The sequence below is a fragment of the Haliotis asinina genome, chromosome 2, assembly GCF_037392515.1.
Source record: "Haliotis asinina isolate JCU_RB_2024 chromosome 2, JCU_Hal_asi_v2, whole genome shotgun sequence".
Taxonomy (NCBI): domain Eukaryota; kingdom Metazoa; phylum Mollusca; class Gastropoda; order Lepetellida; family Haliotidae; genus Haliotis; species Haliotis asinina.
The window spans coordinates 70,418,746-70,441,644 of record NC_090281.1 but is presented as its reverse complement, the minus strand read 5'-3'; the positions used below and the strand labels follow the sequence as shown (position 1 = coordinate 70,441,644).

The 22,899-nt window shown below is 38.1% G+C and overlaps 1 protein-coding gene across 1 annotated transcript; it reads left to right on the top strand.

The window, feature by feature from the left end:
* Window positions 1-1,179: 1,179 nt before the first annotated feature.
* Window positions 1,180-20,975, top strand: LOC137274233 (cytochrome P450 3A24-like). Its single transcript, XM_067807297.1, has 13 exons — window positions 1,180-1,263; window positions 3,353-3,449; window positions 4,152-4,204; window positions 5,554-5,650; window positions 7,063-7,185; window positions 7,784-7,872; window positions 9,818-9,966; window positions 10,487-10,611; window positions 11,654-11,765; window positions 12,148-12,394; window positions 13,739-13,876; window positions 15,005-15,167; window positions 15,475-20,975. Exons 1-13 carry the CDS (start codon window positions 1,190-1,192, stop codon window positions 15,547-15,549), a joined length of 1,542 nt encoding a protein of 513 aa, XP_067663398.1. The 5' UTR covers window positions 1,180-1,189; the 3' UTR covers window positions 15,550-20,975.
* The last annotated feature ends 1,924 nt before the right edge of the window (window positions 20,976-22,899 follow it).

The following is a 22,899-nucleotide window of genomic DNA, read 5'->3' as shown; positions in this document are numbered from 1 at the left end:
CAAATAAACCTGGAACATATATACCCAATATAGCTCATGCAAGTAAACATTTATACAGTTTCAGAAAGTGAAGAAAGACTCTGGTGTATTTTATTATATTTTATGAACATAATTTTGTATTATAAAATCACTCTTCATTTGTTTTCAGTGAGAAATGTACACCACTGAAAACGAAGTCATTGCAGTGTTGCAGTGTGACGTCATCAAGCGCACGGCGTCATAGCATTGCCACGTCATTAGGTTTTTGACGTCATATCATTGTGAGACGTGTAAGCGATGATGTCAGGGCATTGTGATCTCATAACTGAAGACCTCAGGGCATTGTACAAAATTACTGTCAAAACAATGTCTCCTAGGTGAAAACATTGGATATGATACATGCATTACCTCGTGTGGAACACAGTTCAAAATAAAACCATGTGCATGTATCATTTCCAAGGGTTCTACCCAACTATTTCTGTTATGCTGTCGTAATATAGACATCATTGTTGACAGGTGATTGTATGACGTCATGGCATACGATGACATCACAATATATTGTTGACATCATGCAGATAGTGCGAACTTCTGGTCATGGTACTTTCTGTGTGCGTTACAGACTTAAACACATGGATAACAGTCCATTCTCTGCTAACTTACAAACGTGTGTCCAAAGTCAGGTTTTAAATTGCTACGCCGGAGAATGAAACTATTTTTCGTAAAATTACAATGAACGTCACACAGAACTTAACATCTGATGATGAGCAGAACTGTGTTTTGACCACAGGCAAACGTTTTGACACTGCCAATATTGAAAAAGTAACAGTTTGCAATGTTCTACATAACTTGGATTTCTTTCTTGCTACAATAAATACCTTAAACGTTAGAGAATAAAACCGGACAAACCATGTTTGGTACTAAGCGGAAATCTTGTATCATTTCAAACGCTTGTACATTTAGTCAAAGTAATATTTCAAATGATAGTGACTGGACGTAGAGATTTTGCACTAAATAACCCTTTTTGCAAAACATATATAGCCCTAGTACAAGATAAAGATTATGTAAATAGGTTCTCGGGTGCTTACTTTGTACTGAAAACGCATTGAAGGGAACTCGTCCAATTTCTAGGTCACCGCTAGGGGCGTGAGACTATATATAGGCCAAACAAACGCCGAAGCAGCTCAGTCCCACAACAGGAGCTTGTCGCGAAATGGAAGTGCTCGGCCTGTTTGACGTACCTGTCTGGTTGCTGCTATCGACTGGTATCTTGGTAGCATATATAAAGTAAGTAAACAAGTTTCCTATGCAGTAAAGATAGAGATATCTTAGAACGTGAATGACAGTTATGATGAAATGAGGTGAGAATCCATTCAACGTACATGAAGCGTGATAGAGGTAACCTGGAGGTTTTGTTTAGTGTAGTAAAGAAACGCGAATAAAATCCCACGAAGTTGGCAAGAGAAATTTGTGAATGGAAAATTAAAGCATATTTTTAAAGGTTCATATATGTGCTAACAAATCATTTCTGATAGGTTAGTGTCATACGTCCCTCACGAAAGATGTTTTTGTAACAATTGTAAAGAGCATATGACATACTTATCTGGAACGAAAATGATGCTTAAAACAGATTTCAGTTACATGACAGGAAGTTTATTAAGAGGTGTTTTTTTAAAATAGATGAAGGGAGAGGACAGCCAATCTTAGAACCTGTGAAACCCCCTTAGACCTAATTGAGGTCACTCCTCAGTAATTCCATATGAACTGTGGGGAATAGGGTAGACCAGCAGTTAGTGTCTTTGATCCTCATTTTTTATATTCTCTGCCATAATATTGCTGGAATACTGCTAAAAGTGGCATAAAACACAACTTCCTGACTCACTCACAGATGTACCCAACAACAAAAAAGTGAAACATTCAAGGTATTTTCTAAGCTATTGTGGGTTTACTGTTATACTTCCATTGCATTGATAATCTTTCCAAAATGAGGGTCTAGATCCACAAAGTGGTCGTAGTTATGACCCAACACAACTCTATGCTTCATCATAGGCTTACAGATGGCATAGTACTATGAATGGATCAGGGCCATTTGGAATCAAGTTCTAAAGGGATACTTTATATTGTATTTAATGAGACCTAAGGGTTATTTTCTTGTTGTGTAATTATTGTCTGCAAAATGAAGTTGCAGGAGAGATAGAAATGAATTCCATGCATGCATGCGTACATCCATCCATCTGTGTGTCTGTTCCGAATCATCTCTTAAACTTTTCGTGATAGCCTAACCGAACTCTACACATGTCAACCATGATCCTTAGATGTGCCTGTAGGGGGTTAGACTCATATATGAATTTATGAAATATATGACTATTAGCATGTCATCTTGTCCGAAGATCTTCCAAACTCTACATGCTAACTTCATCAAACTTGCATCACATGTTAAACATAGTCTATAGATGTGCCCTTTGGGGTAGAGAATCCAGATATGAATTTTATTTTTTTTTTATGGTTTCCATGGAAATGTAACTTAGGCTAGGACTATGAGGACATCGTCCAGAGTAGAACTTTAAAACCATTCACTATTTCTTTGCCAAGCTTAACATATAGGTAAGTCTGGTGGTGCACTGGTAGTTTTGGTAGTTTTAGATTTCTGGACAAAATATGTTTTTTGTGTTCATGGCAAAATGTTTGAGTGTGACTGAAATGGGTGGTAATGCTCTTTTCTGGAGCAGAATTTTATTTAAAAGCATCAAATATTTCTTCTTCACCAAACTTGGCACATAAATAGATCTTGTGGTATACCTGTGCCTTTTGGTAGTTTTAGATTTCTGAACACAATATTTTTTACCTTTCAGAGGCAACAAGTTTGACTTTGTCTGCATTTCTGCTCTTTTACAGACAAGAACTTTAAGACCTTTCAGTACTATCCACTTTGTATTATAGTCATAGTCTTGGTTGATGTCATTGTATCCCATTTGTGTGCATTGGTGCTCATGCATTACCTGGTCCAGATTCTATTATTTACAGATAGCCTGAATTTTGCTGAGTGTGGCATAAAACTAAAATCACTCACTGCTATATACACCCCAAAACTTTTGACATACTAACTGACATAGTCATGAAGAGTATTTTGCCATTATGGGGGATAGTGATATCTTTTTATTAACGGAACATGGAAGTAATGGAAAGACCATGATACACCTTTATTCAAGAATTATCAAATATTGGGGTGTTCAGATGTATAAGCCAATAAAACAGGGAATAATGAAAAGATAACGAAAAATAAAAAATATAATAATTATAGAAAATAATGTGAAAAATCTGATATGCTCTAAAGGTTGGGGTAGGACCTTAACTCACCAAGTATTGTTGTGTTTAGTTTCATGTCATGGCACCATGGGGTATTCAAGAAGCTGGGGATAGATGGTCCCCCTCCCAGAATGATAGTCGGAAACCTGATGACAATCCTGAGGAAAGTGAGTATATCCTGGTCACAGCTTTGGTCACGTTTGCTTCGGTTTGTGCCTTTTGTACTGGTCAGAATAACAAATCAAGTCAGACATTTGAGCAAACTGTGAATTCTACAGCAAAGCAGTATTTGCAGAACTGACAAGTTTACCCTTCCATGTCTTGATGATCTGATTCACTAATTGCTCCATCTGAAATGATTTGTTGTGGAAAGTTAGACTGATTCGCACAAAGAGATATATCCGAAGGTTAATTTTAGATGTGGACAAGAGATCTTCCAAGTACATTTGAATTGGATTAAGTAGACTTTCTATAATGAATATGCCTGATCATGTCCTTAGAGTTTGGCATATTTTGTCCACAATAATCAGGTGCACAGGTTGCTCAACCATCTGAATACCTGATACATTCCTGAGCTTGCATATTTGAATTTTGTATGAGCAGGATCGTGCACATTTCAATTTTGCATAAAAAGGATTGTGCATGCTTGAAATATATTTAAACAGAATTATGCATATTTCTGTTTTGTATTAACATTATTATGCATCTTTCAATTTCTGTATAAACACAAGTATCCAGAATTATTTTTTAATATGGATATTGAAATATTCTTTCTCTCCAAATGAAAAGTGAAGGAGAAATGCCATGTTCAGAAAGTCTTTACATTTGTGATTTTTGTTGGTCGTTGTTAGTGAGGTGACTATTTCCAGGGTATGCATGGAGCTGACTTGTACTGGACTCAGACTTATGGAAAGGTTGTTGGGTAAGTGGGGTAGCCAAGTGGTTAAAGCTTTCGCTTGTCATGCTGAAGTTCCTGGTTCAATTCTCAATATGGTCATTGGAGTTGGGGGGGGAAGGGGGGAGACAATAATATTGTTAACAGGTATGTTGCATTTCAAACTTCACAATATGATGTATTGTGGTGAAATGGTTCACCCGATATGATTGGCAATTTACGTGACCAAAATAGGTAATTTTTTCGTTATGTGGTCAAATATACTAATAACATTTGTATTTCCTCTATATTATCATACATTAATAGTTTTGTGAATATTTATTGGTCATATAATGGCATATGCATGACTTTCAAAACCTATAAATAAAAAAAATAGATGGATACTCGTGCTTGTATTGATAAACAAACCAAAATCTAGATGCTTTTTCTTGAGTTCCCAACTCCACAGGAAAGTCATCAGTTTCAGTTGATCTCACATACAATCACATCTAGGTCCTGACAGTAGCCAGTGGCATTGTTTCAAAAGAAACTGAACAATAATTTCATTACTTTAAACCATGTGTAACACATTCACAATATACTGCAATACATATTGCAATATGCTAACAAGTATCACAATAAATCTCAATGCGAAAATTTTGGCACTAGCCAACCCTAATGGTTACAATGTGTGAGGACCATTTATGGTTTTTCAGCCATGATATTGCTGGAATATTGCTAAATATTGCTAAAAGTCAGCTTCATCTGAATGTACTTGCAAATGTCCTTGTGCTTTAAAGGTCACATACAACCAAAAAATCAAACATAATTAAAGCACAGTTGTCACTTGTTCATGATATATGAAATGCATTGGTGATTGTGAAAAAAACAATAAACAAAATGATCAGCGTGTAATTGCAGATCAAAAGTGTATGGCAAATATGTTACAAATATTTTATACTTGGGTTTACCTCCCTTGAAACGAAGCCACCGTGATACCGAACCCAGTCAGGGCCTGTGGGTGTGGACTTGTGTGTAATGATGCCTTGTCACTGGCCGCTGGTCCATTTGCCGATACGCTTAGCTGACCCTTTGTTTATGGCATAAAGACCAAAAGGTGTCAATTTGAAATTGCAAATAGTCAGTAACTGAAGTTGTCCATTGCATATTGTCATTAGCAGGCAGGCAGGCAGACATATAGGTGTCAATAAACCAGGCTTTGAGTTTTCTGTCAGTCTGCTTATCACATTCAACATGGGGGAAAATCTGTGAATGTTTTGATTTAAAAGAAATGTATCAGTTCACAAATGTATTTATATCTTGACATGTTCAAGTTTTATATTTGTAGCTGAATAATTGCTTGCGCCATGTTGTGACCTAGATCCATCATGTTACAGGATCTTCATGACTCGACTGCCAATGATTCTCATATCAGATGATGACATGTTGAAACAGATAATGGTGAAAGACTTCAACCTTTTTCCCAACAGACAGGTCAGATATATTCTGAATAAGTTGTATATTATATTCCATGTTATTTAGAAGTGACAGACAGTATATATACAAATAACCCAGGGGTGATAGTTAGCTCACTTTGATCCCAAACCAAATGGACCCGTGAAGGTCTTGGGTAGAAAAGGACTTCAGCAACCCATGCTTGCCATAGAAAGTGACTATGCTTGTCGTAAGAGGCGACTAATGGGATCAGGTTGTAAGGCTTGCTGACTTGGTTGACACATGTCATCGGTTCCCAATTGTGCAGATTGATTTTTGATCACTGGATTGTCTAGTCCAGACTCGATTAGTTACAGACCGCTGCCATATAGCTGGAATATTGCTGAGTACAGAGTAAAACTAAACTCACTCACTCACTCCCACTCCAAATGAGATAATGGCTTGGTATCTTGTCTTTAGTGTGTCTTCCCTTTCTCAGTGATACATTTGCTATCTGAAGGTCCGGGATAGAACTGATTTTCATCAACTCTTGCTTGTCATAAGAAGCAGCTAGTAGGTTCAGGTGGTAGGGCTCATTGATTTGGTACACACATGTGATAGTATCCCAACAATGTAGATTTATGCTCATGCTATTAATCACTGAACTGCTTAAGAGGATTGGGTGGTCAGACTCGCTGATCTGGATGACAGGTCATTATATCCCAATTGCATAAATTGATGCTCATGATGCTGATCACTGGATTGTCTGGTCCAGGCTCAGTTATTTACAGACAACTGTCATAAGGCTGGAATATTGCTGAGTGCAACATTACACAACAACCAAACTAAAGCAAATGTATGTATTTCTCAGCTTCAAACAGGGTACAATCTCATTCAAGATCTGATCTTCGCTTATCACACTGAAGACACAGGTTTGATTCCCCACACTGGTACAATGTATGAGCCCATTTATAGTGTCCCCCACCATGATGTTGCCGGAATATTGCTAAGAGCGTGTGTAAAACTGAACTCGCTCGCTGAAGATCTGATCTTGAATATGTTTGGGGCACAAAGGTGAAACTCTGTCAGGTGAACCTTGATTGTAGACATAAAGTCATTGTCTTCTTTACTCTGACTGACTGAAAAACATGATCAAATGGTATTTCCTGGAAATTTCAAGACTATTTGCTGCATATTGACATGTACAAATATGACACACAATTGTATTATTGCTGTTTGTCAGTCTTTTCACTTTTTAACACCTGAATGATATTTATCATGAGAGAGCATTTGAATGTTTTAATGTTTGAAGAATTTGATTTATAATTGTTTCAGTCATACTCAGCATTTTGAAGCATAAGGTATTCTGCTGACAAGATATATAAGTGTACTGTTCTAATGATAGCACTCCGTCTTCTGTCAATCTTTACCTGAGGATACATGTTTATCCTCAACTTTGTTTGTCAATACAGGAACTTCCCAAGGCAATGGTTGGCTCACCAATGCATCAGTCTCTGTTTTTCTCAAAAGATGACCATTGGAGATTCATCAGGAACTTCATGACGCCATCATTTAGTGCAGGCAAGCTGAAACGAGTGAGACTCATTTATCATCATTGATCTTACTCCTGTGTACCCAGAAGGTTGAGACTGTTTTTGAGGTTTGATGGATAGAGTGTCTGTCTCATGAGTGGAAGGTTGAGACTGTTTTTGAGGTTTGATGGATAGAGCATTGGTCTGGTGAGCAGAAGGTTGAGAGTGTGTCTGAGGTTTGATGGATAGAGTGTCTGTCTGGTGAGCAGAAGGTTGAGACTGTGTCTGAGGTTTGATGGATAGAGTGTCTGTCTCATGAGTGGAAGGTTGAGACTGTTTCTGAGGTTTGATGGATAGAGCATTGGTCTGGTGAGCAGAAGGTTGAGAGTGTGTCTGAGGTTTGATGGATAGAGTGTCTGTCTGGTGAGCAGATGGTTGAGACTTTCTGAGGTTTGATGGATAGAGCGTCTGTCTGGTGAGCAGAAGGTTGAGACTGTGTCTGAGGTAGAATGGATAGAGCATCTGTCAGGTGAGCAGAAGGTTGAGACTGTTTCTGAGGTTTGATGGATAGAGCATATGTCTGGTGAGCAAAAGGTTCGGACTGTGTCTGTGTTGATATATTTTGAGAAGGTTTAAGCTGTATTTTCTGTTTCATTGTTAGATGATGCCAGTATTGAACAAGATGAGTGACAGGCTTGTGGACTTGTTGAGAGAGCGTGCAGAGAACAAGGAGGAGGTTGAGATAAAAAGGTATGTTGTGAGATAAGGTATAAGGATGGCATATAAATAGTATTGAAAGAGAGAATTTCACTTGCTTAGTAGCTAAAGACAGCTGACCCATTATGTGTCTTGTCAACTGGGCAATGATTTTGTGTGAAAACAAAACATGTTGACTCTTCTCCCTCGATATCTCAATTTAGGTAAATGCTAAAAAATACATATCTTCTAAAGAGAGGATTTCAGTAATCAAATGGATTCACACTTGGAGCTGTGGTGCCTATGTTGGGATTTCAAGGAAACATGGTTGGACTAGACCATCCAGTGATGATCAGCATGAACATTGATCTATGCATCTGGGATACGATGACAGTGAAGTCAGATAGTCTGACCACTTGATCCTGTTAATAATCTCTTGTGACATTGACAAGCATGAGTTATTGCAGATCAATTCTAGCTCGGACATCACAGGTCAGGGAACCTGAGAAATTTTGCTCAGTAAACCTATGTGGGGTATCAAACCTGGATCAATGACTGATGTGTTAGCATTATTCCAGCCATATCAAGCCAGAGTGATGACAGAGTTAAATGGGTGTCAAATGTGTCTGAGGAAAATGGTACAAATATGTAGCTTATTTCGTTATATGTATGCATCCAGTGTGATAACAACTAAGAGCTCAAACAAACATGGAGACACCTTGTGAGGCAGTTTTCTGCAAGAGTAATTTCAACAAACTGCACTGCTCACGTCAGCTTTGTGAAGAGCACTTTTATGTCTAACTTCACATAGTTGGCTGTTTGTTTTCATTCAGTATCAAGCACCAGAGAATGAATGCAATGTTTGTGTCATCGAGTCTGCGACAAAATGGCTGTCAACTAGTTTAGGTATGCAGGTGACTACTTAAAGATGGTCAGATGCCATCAGTAACTGGTTTGTCTTGCCCTGACCTTGGCAGGCCTTTGTGACGTGAGTGAGTGAGTGAGTGAGTGAGTGAGTGAGTGAGTGAGCAAGTGAGTGAGTGAGTGAGTGCTTTTACAAATATTCCTGCGGTCATGGCAGGAGGAAATGGGCTTCTCACAGCCTTCCATTTTTATGCCACTGCTATGTATGGCTGGGGGCATATAGGCTGACCTTTCATGTCCATTCATCTGTCCGTACGAATCAGGGAATGTACTCTATCCACGTCTTAAAATCTACTTCATGGAGTTCAGTGAACTTATATATGGGCTTTCATGGGACTGTAATGGTGTGCATCTCATATTTTGTTATTGTATTTTCAGTCTAAGTAAACTTATCCTCAGTACTTTTCGTTACACTCCACCACTGAGTCTAACAAAACTTATGGGAGGTCGCGTCAGGTAACCTTTGAGATTGACCAATCAGAACACAGCTTACCAAATCGCGAAAGTGCACATTCGCACATCCCCTATGAACTTTTCATCTCAAAAAGGTTTGTACCCAAACGATTCCAAATGCTATTTAGCGTACGATCGCTTCCGGGTGATGCACACGGCGTACGTTACAACCATGACAACGGTGAGTAAACAGTCGCTGAAAATAGTGTTTTTGACAATATTCAAGGGTGTTATCTTGCGGAAATATTAGCTAAAGGTAACCATGTCATCAGCGTATATACTGCAGGTCAAATAACTGTGTTATATGCTGATTTTTGCTTGTGAAGAGATCTGTGTCAGTGACGTGAATATTTTGAAAGTCCCTCCGATCCCTAAATAGTAGCTGTTGTCTGATTGGTTAAAGCTATTTAACTGTCTCACATTTGATTGGACGGTCATTGGTTGCTCAAAGGTTACCTGACGAGACCTTCTACTAGGTTTTTAGACTCAGTGGTGGAGGGTAACGAAACACACTGAGACGAAATTTACTTAGACTGTTGTATTTTATTATTGCCGAAAGCAACATTCACTCACTCACTCACTTGTCTAAGAGTGTTCATTAGTTATGGGTGTCATGTGACAGGTTCCTGGAGAAGTACACAATGGACGTGATAGCTGGGACTGCTTTTGGCATGGAGGTCAATGCTCTCGACAACGAAGATGACCCATTCGTCAAGAACGCCAAGGCCATCCTGTCCAATGGCCTGAATTCAGTTTATATTGTCTTTGTCAGTAGGTTGTCTTCTATATTGTATCTCTATACTATTGTATATATGATAGAAGGAAGGGACATCAACTGAGGGAAATAGTCCATGAGCAGTTTAATGAATATGAACAATACTAACATTTTTTCTCAGGGAGTTAGGCTGAGATAACTTGTTTTAATGAATACAGCAGGAAATTGTATTATATAATTGATAATTCATGTCCAAGCTTGGTGCAATTTGTAGATGATTGCCAAACATTCCACAAAGTATTTTTTTCTGCAGACTCCTGATTTTACATTCAAATTATTTACAGCGATGAGTCTTTGTTTTGATTTGAACATATACTGAACAGCAAAAGAAATGAAACTGTTTGTGTCAAGTTTTTACATGAACACATGAACATGACCGCTTACTTTTATGAGACTTTTATAAGATTTCACTTTTTTGAAACTGTGTTTCTTTGCTGTTCAGCATACATTCTAGGTTAGGGTACTGATGATACAGCGATCAGCGATGATGTAAAACATTGTTATTCATTATTTCAGCCTTCTTCCCTTTCCTCATTCCACTGACTTCGTTGCTTGGCTACCATTTGTTCCCTGAGTCCAATATGAACTTCTTTGTCAAGGTGACCAACAAGATTCTTGAACAGAGGAAGACTGATCCATTGGTGAGAATACAATGGCTTTTTAAGTTAATCAGATGGACAAACTTTTCTGTCTGAGGATGGAATTTCAGTGCACACTAGATCACCAGTTACTTCCCCTTTTCCTGAGAGACGAATACATTGAGATAAATGGTCCAAGATGACCCTTTGGTGTAGTCTTAATGTGGGATAGAAGCTGGAATAATGCAGCCTAGCTACCCTCTTTGGAGAAACATATGAGCATGGTGTTGGCAGACCAAGGATAAGAACTGGGATGGACCTGGGATTCAAATCTTACTATCAAATAGGTGTAGCACAACTGAGGGAGCAACCATGCACAGCTAATTACAGAACTGTTGTCCCATCTCCTTTGTATAGGCAGCATAGCAAATGTAAATCAACAGCTGTATTCTGACATTAACTAAATTTTATGATTAACAGTAATAGTTACAAAGGAATTTCAGTGCTAGTACGTAGATAGAATGCCAGTTCAGATTCAATGGCATTATGATATGGAGGCAGTTATGAGAGGGAGAAAGAAGACGATGAAAATATTAACCTGTCAGCGACACTGTCAAACTTCATAGGATCATAGGTGTAAAGTGATCTTGGGGTCTTGATGTAATTTAAGATATAATGTTAGATGTCATGTGGAATGATCGAGGCAAGCATGTGCCTTCATATTCGTGAAAAGCTACTGGAAGTTTCTGTTCTGGAACTTTGTCTAAACACACTTGGTCAGACTATTAGAATGTTATAGATGCTTGAGAAGTTTCTAGACCTTTCTTGATGCCTTTTGTAAGCTAACCTGCACACCACACAACTCTGATGAATGTTGACAGAAACAAAGTAACTCAGTTACAACATTGTTCCACAATGTATTACACTGCCACATAACAATGTTGTACACACAAGCTTCAGTACAGGTTAAGTACCATGTTTCACTCTGTTGTTGGTGGTGTAGAACTGCAAATACTCAGACTTTGTCCAGCCACATAACAATGTTGTACACACAAGCTTCAGTACAGGTTGTGCACTATGTTTCACTCTGTTGTTGGTGGTGTAGAGCAGCAAATACTCAGACTTCATCCAGCTTATGGTGAATGCAGAGAAGGAGAAGCGCCAGACAATGCAACAAAATGGTGGAGACGCAATCAGTAGCAACGGCCAACCTACAGGTAAGTATATTGAAAATAGGAAAATGCACCTCAACCAATCAGAATCTCACTTTCATGCGTAAGGTAAGTGAGATAAAGTAAGGATAGGTTTGAGAAACAGGAAACAGGCTTGGTGACACTTGTTTCCAACTGTAGCCAGGGTGAAAATTGGTGAGACTTGTGTTTCCTACAATTACCTTAGTGGTAATATTGGTGTATCAGCTTCATCCAGCTTATGGTGAATGCAGAGAAGGAGAAGCGCCAGACAATGCAACAAAATGGTGGAGACACTATCAGTAGCAATGGCCAACCTACAGGTAAGCTGTAGGCCTTTGAGTTTCTTCCAAGAAGTATAATTCTGAGACTTGCCTAAAAAGTTCAGGAATGATATCTGCATCTTCAGGTATGACCAGGGATGAAATTTGTGCAAATGCACTGCTCTTCTTCATCGCTGGCTACGACACAACTGCTTCCACCATATCCTTCTGCGTGTACAACATCGCCACCCACCCCAAGGTTCAGGACCGGCTGGTAACTGAGATAAATACTGTGTTAGGGGACCAAGAACCAGATTATGAAAATATCCAGAAACTGGAGTACCTGGAAATGTGTTTGTTAGAGACACTCAGACTTCATCCAGCATCGGTCAGGTAGGCTCAATGATGAATGTGTCTGTCAGAGATGATTCTGTCAGGTAGTAGATCTCATAGAAATGTATTTGGACATTTTTATCATAATGTTTTCTCATATAGATTTTCCAGTGACACCTCTATTAGAGTCATTCAAAGGTCAGCCAAAGTGTATTTCAATTTACACTGAACCGTCAAAATGTACGTCATTCCCTTTTTTTAAATTGGTAATCAGTTTAATTCAAACAGATATGAATAACATAATAATTGAGTGTTGACAACAGCATTGCATCATCTTTACATGGAATGGATGAGACGGTTGATGAAGGCCATAGGCCAGACTCAGTGATATGCCTGAGAGAGTTCAGTTGCAGTTGTTGGCCTTGTTCGCACACCATTGAGCCTCCTATGAATCTTATCCCACAAGTGTTCTATCGGGTTTAAGTTTTGACTGAAGGCAGGCCAGTAAAGAGTTTGTATGCCATGTTGATGGAGAAAGTCTCTAGTTGCTCTGACAGTATGGGCTCACGTGTTGTCATGCTGGAAGACATTGTTTCCATGACAACCAAAATGTGGCACAAGCCAGGGTCTTAGCGCTTGATCAGTGTAGGGAGCAGATGTTACACCATTTCCTCTGTTCCACTGATAATCGTTGCATGTCGCTACTTTCAATGCATGTTCCGTGGCCCTTCTTATAAGCATGACACCTTGGGATGCACATGCATTGTCATTTTCATGAAATACACACAAAATCCCCATCCCATCATTACTTTAGTAACTGTGTTTTGTCGACATGTTATTTGTATCAAGAACAGAATCTGAAACCAAATTTTCTTGAACATTGGCTTTGAACCAGGTCAAGCTAGCATATAAAAATTGGAAAAATAATTAAAGTTACGATAAAACATATCTGGCAAAACATTTTATGAGAGTGACATTTCTGTTGCAGTTCAGTATAAATAGTTCATGGTTTCTGAGGGAGACATGGGTGTGAGTTTCTGTGTTAGCTAATATTTCAGGAATTGGTAAATATCCAGAGAAAGGCATCTTACAGCTTCAAATGTACTGGTTGGTTGCAAGAATACAACTGTTAGCAGCAGTTTAAGTGGGGAATATGTATGAAATGTATGTGACTTGTCAGGGTAGTATATTGAAAATAGGAAAATGCACCTCAACCAATCAGAATCTCACTTTCATGTGTCAGGTAAGTGAGATAAAGTAAAGATAGGTTTGAGAAACAGGAAACAGGCTTGGTGACACTTGTTTCCAACTGTAGCCAGGGTGATAATTGGTGAGACTTGTGTTTCCTACAATTACCTTAGTGGTAATATTGGTGTATCAGACTTGTTTTCTTCTGTTTCACAGGGTGGATCGAATGTCTTCCAAGGACATGGAGATCAATGGTGTGAAAATCCCCAAGGGCATGACCATAGGGATTCCTATCTATGCCATCCACCATGACAGTGACCGATGGGACAGCCCGGAGGAGTATGACCCAGAGAGGTACGCTGATGAATTATCTCACATGACTGACAATTTTGTGTTTGTGCAAGGGAACAGTTAGTAAAGTCCTTAAAGCTTTGTAAACAGAGTTTACTATGTACTTTGTATGGACATCCCTGACTTGTATTTCCCCTATGTTCAAATACACCTGACCTGACATGGAATTCCATTCCTCTCTCTCTCTGTTATTCAACCAATACCTTGCAAACTTTAAGGTGGAATAATTTCAAAATTTGCAACCGCCTTTCATACAAGGCACTAATTATAATATGTACCTTTCACAGTAGTCACTAGTTACACTGTGTCAGTTTCACATTAGGTGCTAGTTACAGTGTCTCACTTTCACACAAAGCATTAGTTACAAAGTCTCACTTTCACACAAGGCACAAGTTACGATGTCTCATTTTGCACAAGACACTAGTTACAGTGTCTCACTCTTACATGAGGCACTAGTTACCATGTCTCACTTTCACACAAGGCAGAAGTTACGATGTCTCATTTTGCACAAGACACTAGTTACAGTATCTCACTCTTACATGAGGCACTAGTTACCATGTCTCACTTTCACACAAGGCAGAAGTTACGATGTCTCATTTTGCACAAGACACTAGTTACAGTGTCTCACTCTTACATGAGGCACTAGTTACAATGTCTCACTTTCACACAAGGCACACGTCACGATGTCTCATTTTGCACAAGACACTAGTTACAGTGTCTCACTCTTACGTGAGGCACTAGTTACAATGTCTCACTTTCACACAAAGCATTAGTTACAAAGTCTCACTTTTACATAAGGCACAAGTTACGATGTCTCATTTTACACAAGACACTAGTTACAGTGTCTCACTCTTACATGAGGCACTAGTTACCATGTCTCACTTTCACACAAGGCACAAGTTACGATGTCTCATTTTACACAAGACACTAGTTACAGTGTCTCACTCTTACATGAGGCACTCGTTACAATGTCTCACTTTCACACTAGACACAAGTTACGATGTCTCATTTTGCACAAGACACTAGTTACAGTGTCTCACTCTTACATGAGGCACTCATTACAATGTCTCACTTTTACACAAATCACTAGTTAGAAAATGCCTTGTATTTATTTTCTTCATGTTCCTCTAGATTCAGTGCTGAGAACCGGAGTAAGCATGGCCCATTTGACTTTCTCCCATTTGGAAATGGACCTAGGAACTGCATTGGAATGAGGCTTGCTTTAGTGGAGGCAAAGATAACGCTTATCAAGCTTTTCAAGAATTTCAAATTCTCAACATGCTCCAAAACACAGGTAGGTATGTCATGCAAGAAGGTAATAGTGTGTCATGTATATCTGAATTATTTCTATAAAGTTTCGGTGGGCCATTATCAATGAATGATCCAATCCCTGACGTCTCCGACATCTAGTGACAGAAACAATTTCTGCTCATATATATTGTGGTTAAAGCATTCGTTCATCATGCCAAAGACCAGGTATGATTCCCTACACAAGTACAATGTTTGAAACCCATGATATTTATCACTAGATTATTTGCTGAAAGTGGCACAAAACTAAACTCGCTCACACTGTTTAATAAGAGCCTCTATTAACCTTCCAGATCCCTCTGAAGTTCATGCCAGCTGCTCTGCTGCGTCCCACAAATGGTCTCTGGATCAGGATAGAGAAGAGGTAGAGTGCTGTCTTGTCTGTCTACTGTAATGACAGACTTGGCCCACACACCAGTGTTTGTGGTTCATGTATTAAGATGAATTTTACTTTGTTGTTGTTAATGTGAACTGTCACAGTCATATCATACTTGAATGCCACCTGTTTGGTATTTAGTTTCTGTGACTTAAACAGCTTTAATGATTCAATGGCAGTTTAAAATGGTGATAAAACAATTTATGTAAATGCATATATGTTTTCATGTTTATTTTTGCATTTTTGCAAAACATACATCAGAATCTTTGGTGTCTATCCAAAGTGTTTGAAACTGTGTGCCATCTCTGAAATAAATTATTATTATTCTGAGAGCCACTGTATGTCTGTACACCTTTTGTTTTCAACTGAGCACAATAATAGATCCTCTGTACATGTGTTTATATTGTGATGTTAACTATAGGATGTTTTAGTGTATAACACACTGATAGTTTTCCTGTATTTAACCGTCAATGTTAATGGCGATATTCTACTACATCAAGTATTAGCTTTTACTATGTATTAATATTATATTTCTTATTTGATAAATGGATAATTTTCATCTAACTACATCAATTTTATTTTACAGAAGGTTCAAACAGACTTTATTTATCAAAAGGAATGGCTGCTCATTTTGTCCACTTGTTCACTGTTGAATTATTTTCAATCCATGATTACCTGGTAAAATAAGTAAGGGGATTTTTAATGTTTTTTTTTAATGGTTTGGGGCAAGAGGAACAGTATGTGATTAATTTGTTATTTCAAACTGTTTGGATTGTCAGTCTTTGAAATTTATTATCTCTTTCTGCATTCATTTTAATGACGGGTTCATGTTTTCAATTTTTACCATGACAAATGGCAAAGAGTATATAAGACAAATACAGGGATGGCAACTTCTAGTTTATTGTTTAACACTTCGTTTCTTGGCCACCCGAAGAAGGGACTAGAAGCAGCGCAGAAACATAGTGTTGCACAAGAAACAGGACCTTTTTATCCATATACTCATCTGACGTAATCACCAACTTCTAAATGCCTCTCAAGAATCTTAACAGAGTTCTGTATTTTTTCAATGATGAACTGTTTGATACACTGACAATACTTGGTGCTGTATTTTATGGTAGATAGAATATATAAAAGTTTTTACTCAGCATTATAATTGGCAGTTTTCCATGCAGGGCTGTGGAAAATACAGTAAAAATGGTGCTTTTAGTAGTTGATAGAATCTTACTTACTCGGTATGTTGTTTTAGCTTTGTCACATTGTCAGTAGTTTTCCAGTGACTGTGATTTAGAAATCCAGTTGGTACTAATGTCTGTTTTTCTAAACCCATAGAGGTACCTGTAAGACTGTGATACAGAATCCATGATTAGGAAAGTATATGTTTCCATGGAAACACTTTTATTTGGTAGGTCAGTGTCTTATTTTTATATATGAGGAGTGCTCAAGTATAGATGTCTCTTCCCTCGTACAGAACATATTAATGAGGCATTTTTCCAGAACTGCTCATAGGCCGATATTTGCCTCCGCATCTACAGCTAATGTCAAAAGTGCCTTGACTTGGGAATGTGTCAAGATGGAGGTAAGAGGTTAAGGCTTTTTTTTCAAACTTTAATAATGGACCAAAAAAAAAACAGACTTAGATGATTAAACTTGAAAAATGAAAAAAGTTTTTAAGAGAAAATACAAATTACTTAAAGTCCACCTTGGAACAGAGTAACATTAATTATGCTATATGCTTGCCAAGGGCACTTAGTTTTGTATCCAAGATAAATCCCTGATAGTGTTGCCATCAGCAACAGGAAATCGTTATTTTCCCATGTATTTTCAGTTTGTCATTTTTAAAGTAGTTAAAGAAATTTCCATGGCTTTGTAGTTTTGATGGATTTGTTTATAATGTTTTGCACAAAAAATGCAAATAATAGAGTTAGAAACAAGTCATGTAATGAAAGACTTACAGGTATGGCAGCCATTGCACCGGTTCGAAAGAGTGCCTTGTGAAACACCCAAAGAGCCTGCATTGTAAAGCAAGGATTGATATTATTTTCATGGTTTGAGATGTTCTGTACTCTGTGTGTGAGTTCAGAGATTGATGGACTCATGCCATTTTCTTTTTTATTGTTTATAAAGCATTGATTGCAAATCCGCTGTAATGAGTGTAATGTTTCATCTGAATGGGAATTAATTTCATTTCAACAACATGTTTGTATCTTTTCACGGTTGATATGTATGTATACACCTGATATATTAGTCTGTCGTACAGACCCAGAAACAAATATTATCCAAGAAAGCCCATGCAAGTCTAGAAAATGTGGCAAGTCTAGATTCCCTTAGCTTCTGAAAATGAAGAAAGTCTCAGGGCTCCATTTCATTATATTTTTTGTTCGAGAAGTGTGTTTCTAAATTAGAACATGAGCTATCATAGAACATATGGTGCTGCCTCGGTGGTCAAAAATGTATATGCAGCGTATTTCTTATTTCTGAAGTCTAATGAACTAGAATTTTTCAATAATCTTAGTCATATCTATGACATGATAATTAAAGACATGTTCGCAGGAGAAATATACTCTGGTTTTACCTGTCCTACAGTTGTTTTAAAATCGCAGCTTTACAGTTTGTAATTCAGCTTATACCGCTCAGAATGCCATCAGTGATTTGGTTGGCTGAGGCATAACTGAACAGAGGTGCTTGTTTACCAGCTTTCTTTACCATCCTGCCATTGTGTGTGTTAAGAACTGTTGGTTTGATTATTGGAAGGTACTGACTAACTGGCAACATATGGCAATACAAATCACTGTCCAGAATTGCTTCCCTTATTCATGCCAGGAAATGCTAATGGATGGCTGTAATCCTACTTATGCTGTTTCTTTTGATTGTCAGTGTCTTACCTTTTTTGATGTATTTGGTATTTTTGTTTTATGCACCCAGGAGATGGTTTCTGGTTGAGATGCCAATGTGAACAAATATTTTTATCAATCATTTTCATTTGCAGCAACTCTTTTCTATTGTAATTTACTCTGTTTATAAATCTGTATTGGATGGATTTAGAATTTCATCCTAAATTTAACTTCTCAGGAGATATGATATAGTGCTCAAGGTTAGACTGTAAATCACACTCCTTGTCAAACTAAGAATTTTCATGGAACTTTTATAATTCACTTTGGTAAGGTAACAGGTAAGAAGTATGACTGATTGACAGCTTCAGGGATTCATCAAAACGCCTAATATTGTAATTTATTCATGTTCATACTGACTGCTGCACAACAGTTTTCATCTGACATGCTGACAGCCAGCTAGACTGGTGCAGTCTCATTTTAGATATACCAGTTGATATTATAGAAAAGATTATCACATGCTGATGTTGTCAAAGACATTTAAGTGCCAGTTATTACCTTCACATGTTATGAGAAATATTCAAAGTTGATAATTCATATTTTTGATAATACTCAGATGATTATGTACTGATTCTCATGTGTATGTGTAAATATTTTATGAAAATACTGAAGATCAGGACAAGAATAGCCAAACTATGGTATTTGGGACCATTTGGTTCACAGGTAGAACTTTGGTTCCTGGAAGTTGAGGGCATACTTCATGATTAGAATAGTTTAGATATTGCTGCCATTATTACTGTCTGTCTTAGTTTGGAAATTCCATAGAGCATGTCCAACTTTCTAGCCTTGATAAAGCAGCATTGTCTTCAACAGAATGTAAGAGAATTTAATTATTCCTTGTTTTAATTAGGTATATGACACAATAAATATAGAATATAAGAGCAAAACATAGTTTGTAAATATATTGTACCTTGACACATCTTCTGGTTGACAGAGTTATTTCATGTCAGTGCACCTAATTTTTGATTAATGGCCTTATTAACTTACAAGAACATTGAACTATCTTTAAGGTGGATATCTTGAAATCATATCCTTATGTCATCAGCAACGCTTTGAAAAATCTGTCTTGAATGCAGATAGGTCAGTGACATATGCCTATTTAGCAGATGCAGGGTGAAAAGTTAAAAATTAATAAGAATGACTGTTCAGGAGCTTTCAGACAGTCTTTGGGTCAAGCATTTTTTCCTGTTTAGATTTCTCTCATTTCAAATGTCCCACCTCGACCTTTCGTGTTAAAATGGGTACATACCTTCAAGAACTAGTATACATGGTTGGTTCTTAGACTTGTCCTCATGTAGGAGGAAATTCCAAATTACAGGCGTTGGGATTACAATGTACATGTTCAGATATGCTAAGAGAAACTTAAGCAATTTGAAGCAGCAGTAAAATCACAAAATGTGGGCAAGTGTTCACACTACCTCGTGTTCAGTGTTATGTATTTGTATACAGCATGGGCTACGTTTTTAATAATACATTATCGATATGTACATACCGTCGTCAGTATCTTTATGTGGTATCGTCTAGACCAGTATATATAGAGAGCAGCAACTTTATGTACCGTTGTCTCGACAAGTTCTCGTTTCAAAGTTGGTAAGAGCACACCCAGCATCAGGATGCCCATGACGGTGTAGATGCTAATACCATTATTATTACTTACTTTATAACGGTGTTAGCGTCTACAAGGAAAACGTTACATCTATAGCAATAAATAAGCTGTCTTGCCATAAAAATGGTTCCACTTCAGGGTCATAGCCAGTTTTACCAAAGGTAACAATTGAGTGCAGAGTATGTTGCAACAGGGAGACTATGTAGAGATTATCCCTGCTTGTAAGTTGGTTTATCTGTTAAGATAAATTTACAGACTTGTTCAGAGTGGAAATTATAGATTTTTATGAGGTAAGATTGTTATACGGTTATACTGTTTTTTATGATTTTCTTTTAGTGATTTGTTATTGCTACTACCCACGTAGGTGCATTTCGTTTAGGTAAATACCCACATAGGTGCAAACCCATTTCTAGTATCCCTCGCCGTTAGCTGGCTCGAACACTACTAAAGGTGACCCAGAAACATACACTTTCTTCTTACATTAGGGACGGTGGGGTAGCATAGTGGGTAAAGGGGTCGCTTGTCATACCGAATACAGTGTTCGATGCCCCAGATGGGTACGATATATGAAGCCCATTCCTGGTGTTTCCCTGCCATGACATTGCTGGAATATTGTTAAAAGCGGACGTAAAACTAACCCACTCACTCTTCTCACATGGTAATGACATGTCGTTATCAGAAAAATGTTAAAAGCCTTATTATAATCTCTCACTCATGACGTACGTTTTGAATCTGAATGTGTCCAAGATGCTCAGGTACGAAACCTTTGTTATGGAGACAGATGTTGCAAATGGGGCCATTTAAAACAATATAGCTTTAAGAAATGATTTTCACTTTAATCACTTGTTGTTGACGCACCGAATGGCCAGACAGGGACAGAAATTGCTCCAGATTCGAATGATATTGTACTTATTGTATGTTATATATACTCTTAGATTTGAAATAAACATTTTTATACAACCAGTCTCATTTTGTGTTTTGCGTTCTTTAAACCCTTATAGACAAAGGGCTTCTTGCTCACATAATTTCTTTTCTTGAAAGAATCCACCCGTGTAGTAAGAGGCAACTAACGGGGTCGGGTGGTCTGGGTCGCTGACATGACTGACACGTCATTTTGTTACAATTGCGTAGATCGATGTTCGTGGTGTTGATCACTCGACTCGATTATGCTCAGACCACCACCATGAAACTGAAATATTGCTGAGTGCGGCGCAGATGTAAACGCATTCATAAAGAATCGATCCTTAATTTCTTATCGTGATCCAGATGTTAATCAGTAAAGCAGTGCACATGTCAGTTTTCACAATTTGATAGATACTGTCGCTAAGTAATACCAATAATTGATTGGAAAAGCGGTTACAAACGAGAATTGATTAATATATGCGACATCATAAGTAAACGGTTTCGATTTTCTCGATGTTTGCGAGAGATGGTTACAATGGTGCCGATGTTCCCGACGTCTAACTACTTCGATAATGGGTCATCGCTCTCCGTCGGTGTGGATCGTTGCTAATGTTATGAAACCCTGGTCTCCTTTCACGATGTAGCATTTACTAACGTTAACCTTAGCTCCCATTCTTTAACCATGCACTAAGGTTACCTTAGCGACTTACGATCACCTTAGTGCTTTATGAAAGTTTGAAAGGGGGCCCCTGTCAATTGTAATCAGTATACATAGAAACCCAGTCTCTCAGTGAGCGAAATTTTGATGGCCAGTCGGGCTAGCAATGCCTGGATGTTACTAGCCCGAAATTTTAAAGTAGAAAAATAACAAAATATAACAAAAATAGATGAGAATAAGATAGTGTCGGCATGACAGGAGTTTCATCATTATGCTGCTAATTTGATGAACATTTTTTATCAGATCGTAATCTTGCATGATTTAAATGTGTAACTCAACTTAAACAGTCGGACAGAGCTATATATTTGCAAAAGGAACCCACGTCGGGCCAGTAACTGTGAAGATTTATTGGACCGACCAACTGGATTTTTACTAGCCACTGGCTAGCGGGCCAATGGCTACATTTCACACTGCAGCCTGGTCGTCCGATCCATTATGTAGCTTCTTAAGGTTGGTCTGCTGGGTACCGCTCCTTACGTGGAATCACGGAGAAGGCCTGGGTTCGATTTCCCACACAGGTAGTACATGTGAAGCCCATTCCCCGTGTCTTGTCGTGGTATTGTGGAGTATTGCTAGAGGCAGCGTAAAACCCAACTCACTCACCCACCATGCCCATACGTCGTGGGTTATTGTTCACGCTAAAACCACAAGCTCACCTGACCAAGATTTACAGGCCGCTGGATTCCCTACTGGGGTCAATGGAGTGACTGTCCCAGAAACAAATCGTTACTTTTCATGTTGACATGCCACCGGCTTGAGAAAAAGCCGTCGTAATTCTGAACGTTTTAAATATAAAATCAAAACAATGTTCCCGGTTTGGGGATCAGTGCTATACCCAAACACAACACAAATGACACAGTGCAGCTGTTAGTGTTCTGCGACACAGCTATGAAATGCTCTTCCTTCATCAAACTCAACAGAATGTCCACGGTTTGGTAATCAGTGTTCTACAGTAACAACCACAAATAATACAAGACAACTGTTGGTGTTCTGCCACACAGCCATGTAATCGTTCATCAAACCTCAATACAATTGCCAACGTTTTTTTTCTTGTGCGATGCCTTACAAATCTTGAACAAAATATCACACGTATTGTTCAAACAAATCTTTATTACAAAGTTCAACAAATATGATACACTAAGACTATATTCATTTCTACCTAAAAAGTCCATGGTTTAAACGTAAACACACAGGTATGTTAAGAGAATAGCTTGTGATTGATGGGTG